The sequence below is a fragment of the Lagopus muta genome, chromosome 4 (assembly GCF_023343835.1).
Source record: "Lagopus muta isolate bLagMut1 chromosome 4, bLagMut1 primary, whole genome shotgun sequence".
NCBI classification, from domain to species: Eukaryota; Metazoa; Chordata; class Aves; order Galliformes; family Phasianidae; genus Lagopus; species Lagopus muta.
In genome coordinates this window covers 62389499-62396654 of record NC_064436.1, presented here as the reverse complement: position 1 = coordinate 62396654, position 7156 = coordinate 62389499, and the positions used below count along the sequence as shown (strand labels likewise).

At 43.6% G+C, this 7156-nt stretch overlaps 1 protein-coding gene across 6 annotated transcripts in view; it reads left to right on the top strand.

The window, feature by feature from the left end:
• The window catches only part of GRK4 (G protein-coupled receptor kinase 4), a 34590-nt gene that overhangs the window by 1984 nt on the left and 25450 nt on the right, over positions 1-7156 (top strand). The window contains exon 1 of one of the 6 annotated variants that reach the window (XM_048943418.1): positions 118-366. The exons of 3 other annotated variants lie outside the window; for them this stretch is intronic. In XM_048943418.1, coding sequence (XP_048799375.1) covers positions 315-366 — 52 coding nt within the window. In that variant the 5' untranslated portion in view covers positions 118-314. Of the gene's footprint in view, positions 1-117; positions 367-619; positions 790-7156 lie in introns of those variants that run through there. 2 more of the 6 variants (XR_007376792.1, XM_048943417.1) reach the window with 2 other exon arrangements.

Here is a 7156-nt window from a genome sequence, read left to right as displayed (position 1 = left end):
TGCCTTCTGGGAGTTGTAGTTCTAAGGGGAGAGGTGCGGGGACGGCGGCGGGGCGGAGCCGGCTGAGGCGGGCGCTTGAGCGATGGTCGGGGCGGGCGCTGCCTGCTCCTTGCCTCCGCCCTCGGGGAGGGGGGAGGCCGGTGCCGGAGCGAGCGGCGGGTGATGGGGAAGAGGCGAGCGCGGCGCTGAGGTCCCGCGGGGCCGGATGAGCGGCGGCTTGGCGTCGCGGCGGTGGCGGGGCTGGAGGAGGGGGCGAAGGAGGCAGCAGGGGCGGCCTCCACTCCGGCTGCCCTGAGGGGAAGGAGCCCCCGACCATGGAAATCGAGAACATCGTGGCCAACACGGTGCTGCTGAAAGCCCGGGAGGGTGAGTGAGAGCGGAGGGGGGGAGGAGGAGGAGGCGGAGGGCGAGGCGAGGGCTGCGGCGGGACGTCCGGGGAGAGGAAGAGGGGCTGAGGTGAGGGGAAGAGGGGCCGGCGGGGAGAGGAAGTGATGGAGGAGGGGGAGAGGGTGGGGAAGGAGCGAGGGAAGGCTGCGGGCGGCGGGGACCCCCGCGGGTGGGGCGGGAGCCGGCCTCGCAGCGCTGCCCTCGGGCACCTGCACCGGGCTGCCGGGCCGAGCGGCGGCCCCGAAGCAACCTTTCCCTCCGCCTTTCGGGCTCCTGCTCCACAGGAGGGTCTCTCCGGATGTGTTTGGATCGTTCATCTGTAGCTCTCGGTTTACTTATGGATGTGTATGTGCGTAAAAGCGGGCTGGGGTTTCTCTGGAAGAGCCTCACGCTTTATCTTGTGTAAGTTCTTCTCTGTGGTGAACGCTGTTGTGTTTTGCATTAATGTAACGTTAGGTGTGTTGTTTTCTGTTGGGTTAATGCTGACAGGCTCTTCCATATAGCACCCTTCTTGAAGGCTTCTCTCTGCTAGCAAACACTTCTGATAGATACAAGACTTCATTTAGCTCTTGGCTGTAGAAAAAAAAAAAAAGTCCCGGAGTATGGTTGTACGACTGCTTTTTCACATAAATAACTGTCCATTAAATGGCTACTCAGAAGCCTCTCCAGATAACTTCTGTGCTTGGTGTGGAGTCTGTTTTCCAGCTATGAAATGTGCATATTCTTTTTGGATTGGATCCTACTTTTCTTAATTGCATTGCAAAGTCCCATTAGTTCAGTTGAGCTGTTTAAAGTGAGTAAGAACAACAGAATCTTCCCCCTGTATGTTTTGCAAGTTACTCCAACTCTAAATGGGTTTGGCACTTACGCCATGTGTGTATCCAGTTAAATTTGCCTTAAGCAGCAGGAGAGGAAAATCAACTTTTTGGCTTTGAAGTGGGGTTTAAAAACCAGAACAGCGATCGCAGTTTTGGGCTATTTCCCAACCTTTGCTGAAAAGACCACCTCAGACTCGAGGGCATGTTTTGGCTGGTTCCACTGACAGTACATGTCTGTGGTGGTGCTGCCTGGCTTTGGAGTTTGCATTGAAGGGATCTGAGAAACGAAGGGAAAGTGGAATCTGGCTCCAAGCTTTACTGTGCCCAAAGCCTCACCACAAAGAGCGGAGTGGTAATCTGGAGCTGCTTTTAAGTGGCTGCTTAATGTCAGGTTGCCACTTTAGTTAAGGTTTCACTATGTTTAAAGTAAATTACAGTGGTAGAACTGACCAAACAAGATATTTCAATGAAGTAAATGAAACTCTGACAGCAGCTGATGTGAGGATCGGTTCTACCTGGTGTGAAACTTCTAAAATAGTTGTGTGCCTCCAATTGGCCTTTTGTGTAAATGTTCACAAGAATATTATTTCTGGCTTTGAAGCTCCCAAACTCCATTGACTGACTGGCTGAAGCTCTCTTACATTTCCAGGTCTGTGCCCATCTACTTGGGGTGCTTTATATATCACATTTCTTCAGAATGCTCCCTGAAATGAAATTATCTTCTGTCTGTTGTGCTCCAGCTAGGCTGAGAATGGCTGTTTTGCTCCTGTCAGGGCCATTCACAAAAAGTTCCTGTCCCAGCTCTAGTGTGACATGCTCTGAAGGAAAGGAATTTGCAAAGGTGAAGTAGTTTATTTCAGTAAAATACATTCTTTGCTAACAGGGCCTTACAAGTGGGGCAGAAAAGCAGACTTTGGATTGTCTTCCTTACCACCTCCATAATATCTTACTGTAAAGTGTATGGGGAGGTGAGAGAGAGTAGAAAAATACAGACTTACTGTTTCTCATGGAAGTAGGTAAAATAACAGCTTTACTGATTTCCACGTGTAGGCTTGATGCGTATCAGTAAATCCTTTTCCCAATTCCTCAGCATGTGGAAGACCTGATAAGAGTGTTTACCTGTGTTTCAGTTGTATAAACAAAAGTGATAAGATAGAAAGCACTGTGCTCTTATTTTATAGTTACTGGGGCATGCTGAAAGAATTAATTTAGGCTTTATGGTCTAACTTAATATTCCTTCATAATGAAGTAAGTAGGGAAAACTGTACCCTTGAAAGCATTTTACTGAGTCTTTCAGCCCTATAGGTCTATTCTCTTCCTTTTGCAAATACAGAACCTGAATTGTGTTTGGCACTTATCATCTGGTGAGGCTTAATGACAGTTCTGTATTGCCTGGTAAATAGTGCCACATCTAAACAAATCATAACCAAGCACTTACACCAGACCTGACATTCCCTGTTGTGGTCCCAAATCTGTTGTCTAGTTTAGGTGCTTGTACTTCCCCACGTGAATGCTGTTTGCTTGTTGCTATTCTCTAAGAGGTTTGTGTGTATGTTTTTTCTATTTTTAAATCAATTGTTTTAATATAAGCCTGTAATTTTCCAATAATGACTTATAATGTATCTGTAGCAACTACAATACTTCTTTATGCGAAGAAGGAAAGCTGTGAGGATTACTTACCTGCTTTTAATGACTTTGTAAATAATCAAATGCCAGCTATGCACGCAAGTGTTAAAGGTAGCTCATAGTACATCTCTACTACCAGACTTGGTGATAACACAGAGCCCCGTGGTGCTTTATGGATGAAAGATTGAGGAGTCAGGAGCCATAGTGGGAGTTCCCTTTTCCCTCCTCTTTCTTCCAGCTGACCTGCTTGTGCTGACTGTGCTGCCTGCAGTGGGATTTGCCTCCAGGTGAAAGCTGAGTGTGAGGTGTTCTGGGATTCCCTGGCCCACTTTCTTAAGATAAGAGAGCTTCTATGCTAATCCAGCTCCTGGTCCTCATCTTGATTTTTGTGGGAAATCTGTTTGAGAGAAAGAAAAAGAGAGAAGTACTTCTAAAGATGAATCCTGTGGTGGAAGAGCACAAGTGAGTCAATTTAAAAAAAAAAAAAAAAAAAAAAAAAAAAAGAGATTAAAAAAAAGCAAAGCTGAAGTTGATCTTAGGAGCACTGTTGTGCAGGAGCTGAGATACAGAAAACAGTTATGTGACAGTGATGTATGAGTTGTGAGATAGTAATTCTCCTTTTGTTATTTCTGTACACAGATTTTTGTGTGTTAATAACATACAGCAACATACGTCTGAATTTTGTGTTAGAGCAGAGGAATTAATGCATTCCTTTTTCCTCTAGCAGAAATGGTTTTGAAATTATTTGAAAAGATGCTACAGAATTTATCCCAGAATTTTATACAGGAAAGTGTCCAAATAATAAATAGACACCAGGTTATTCTTAAAGAAACGTTCAGTGAAAAAAAGCATTTTTCTTATTTCATATTCGCTTTTCTCTTTATACTGGTAGTTTTTATTTTTCACAACCATTTCAGTCATTCCCAGTAAATCTTCTGAGTAGATCTGTAGCCCCACACCCACTTCAGCATCCCTCATGCAGTGTAATGTTTTGAAAGAAATCCATATTTTAAGCAGTTTAAGAGCCTTCCTTTTTCATTGCCTGAAGAGCTCATCTCCAAAGGTACCTCTGGAAGGTAGATCCCTAGTTCCTTTGAAGTCAGTGGCAGCTTACTTCAGGTGGGGATCCATGCCAAGAGTACGTTTCAAATGTACCTGATCCATTTGCATCCACTTGAAAGTACATTTCTAGCGGCCTGGTCAGAGCGGTATGCAAATGTGAGCTGAACCTGCTGCTGGGTGTGTTATATCCTATATGTCATGTTTAGTTAAAGCAGATTAACATTGTACCTCAATCAGAAGTGGCGTTGCTCAATCAGTAGCTCTTGGTTGTGTTGGTTCAAGCCTGTGATGGCAGTATGGGGTCAAGTGGTTTGTAGATAGCTGAAAGCTAATCTAGGATGCAGAGATTCTTATGGTGGGTTTGTTTTATTATTATTATTGGTTTTCTTCAAAAGGAATTTTCCAAGCATTAGCAAGTTCCTGCCCACTGGTAATCATTGGGTACAGCTACAAGATGGAAGTAGCAGGAACCTTTCAGGAACCTTTCAGTAACAGTGTAGTCGCAGTTAAAGCTGATCTTGAGGAGTCCTGTTTTTGGATTGAAATGTATTGATTTAGCTCTGCAGAAGAAATAAGCATTCCACTCAAATTGTGTGTTTGGTCTGTCTAGGTTTAAAAAAAAAAAAAAAAAAGCCTGAAATAATTCTGCAAGCGAAGTAATTCTTACTTATGCTTGCAGTAAAAGATATTAATTCATATAGTACTGATGACACACAGGCAGATGTCCTGTAGTGTAGATACTTGAAACTTGGAATAAAATTCTAAGTAGATTACTTTGTTCACTGCGGCTTGACTATCTAAAATGTACGGTTATTCAAGGACTGTGGGTAAGTGGGGAACAAAGGTGTGCTCATACCAGGATTTCACTCTTCAAAGTCCATTCACCAGTAGCAAATGCAGATCTTAACGCGAGTGCTGTGAGTTTTTGCAGTTGCTGTTATTCCTGTCTGTTCTTCCCTTATTTGCCTCTTGCATTCTATTGCACTCCCTTATTGCATTGTGTTTTAAATTGCTGTAAACTCATTGTGGCAGGAAACATGTCTTCCTGTGTTTGTACAGAATTATGCACAATGTCTGCCTTTTTGTCCTTTATTAAACGAACTGTGTGAAGAATGCATGTGGGCATATTGGAATCTAAATAATTACATTTACTAAATAAACATAACATGAGAGGTCTCTTGATACGCACTGCTGCTTGGGTTGTTTCGCATGTAGCAGTAGTAACTAGAGGATTCGCAGTCTGCTGAAAGGAGTTTTGATTCTTTCCCTTTTAATGCAGTCCTGAGATCAGTGCGTACTGTTGTGATAAAGAACCCTTCCTTGTTCATCGAGAGTGCTCTGTAAAATTGGAGTCTTCTTACTGTTGTTATTGTTGTTTTTTTCCCTAGCAAACTGTTCACTCAATTACTAGATGATCTTAAAGGTCCCTTCCAACCCAAACCATTCTACAATAATTGTTATAGACTTGTTACTGTGTTGTTTGACTGCAGGGTTAAATGGATAAATTCCAGCTCAGCTTAGTTGCATTTACTTGAGTTGGTACAAGACTTTAATAGATCATTGTTGAAGAAAGGTAGAGACTGTTCAACATGTATGCATTGGCATTCCATAACATGCATGTGATTGCTGGAATTGTATACAGGGCTTATGAGAAGAACCATTTCAAATGGTTCTAGTCTTGGAAGCACCAACTGATGTTACATACAATCTAGATGCATATTTTTGCAGCTTGATACGTGTGACTGTAGCTGCTCACAGTGTTACTGCTCTGGCAGTCAGTTGTGCAAGAGCACAGAAGGCTTACCTCTCTGGAATCCATCTCAAGGCATTTGAATACAGATGTGTGAGGAATATTTTTTAAATGTTGTAACAATCTGTGGGTATCTTTTAGGTGTTTATGTACTGATCTACTTCAGTTTTTTTCCTTCTGTTGGTGGTCAGAGGTGCCTTGGCCTTTATAATGCTGAAGAGTTCGGTGCCTTCCTTGCCCTGAAACCTGAGTTTTTAGCTGGAGGATTCAAGTATACTTGCTGAAATAAGAGCCAGCCAGATACATGTATTGTACTTCTGCAGAAAACCTTTTTTTTTTTTTTCTTTCTTAAGCTTAGTAGAAGATGCCACTTCGATAAACCTGGTGTTAAGCAGCAGACTGGCTTGTATTTGCTGAGCCCTCAGTCCCTTGACAAAGGACCTACTCCATGGAGGTGTGGGTACCCTGCAAAGCAGGGCTGTGTGGGCTGCCTCTGGAGCTGCAAGCATTTCAGTGAAGTGATGTGTGTGAACTTGCCTCCTAGCCTGAGTCAGCAGCAGTCTTTTATGCTTTCAGTGTTTACTATTCTGATCTGAGGACCTGAGGTGTTGGTTCTGTGGTGTTCTGTGCCTTCAAGGTGAATTTTGCACAGTAAAGGCATGCCATCCAGTGGGTTAATTAACATGCAGTGTTTACAAACAACTTGGTAGCATAAGGCCTTCATTGAGCTTCATTGAGCTTGAGTATTTTGATTCTTTAGTGAAAGGCTTCAATCCTTTGATAAACTGTTTGGAGGAAGATGCAGCTGTGTGTAGGAGGGGGCTTGAGTTCACAGCAATTTAAAGTCTTGTAGGAAACTTGCCTGCGTCTTGCTGTGGGACAGGCTTATTATAAGGATCAGTATGTACCTGGGCTATTCTCACACATCTTGCTGTAGCTGATGTAGAACTTCCACATCAGGGTTGGTGTTTTTGTTGGTTTTTTTTCTTTTTTTTTTTTTTTTCATTTTCCATTGAACTGCTTAAATGATTTATAGAGCTAAGGGCTCTCTGTGGGTCCTTGGTGCAGTTGTGTGCTCTCAGAGTTCATCTGGGTGTGACCCAGCAGGAATTTCTTAGCCAGTATCTGACAATCTGGTTTGTGGAATGAGTTTTGCAAGAATGGTGTTGTAGCAATCACACCCCTGGTGTGCTGTGTGCTTCTCAACCAAAGCGATGCTTTGCTTGTCCTTTCCTTTGCAGGCTGGGAAGCTGAAGCTGGGTGGCTGCAGAGCAGCTCAGTGGTAGAATGTCAGTGGCAATGAGCTGCTGAATCTTATCACATACAGTCTGTGTGCTTTGATTAGCCAAAGACAGGACAATTCTTCTCATGATCTTTGTTCTGTAGGACAGAATTCAAGTTTTCTATCTCTGTCTCAAGGAAGACTGGCTAATGATGTTCACTGAGCGTTGTGCTCACTGAAATGGAAGCCTCAGTGCAAACCTTGTCTGTAAAGATCACTGTGGCAAGTCTA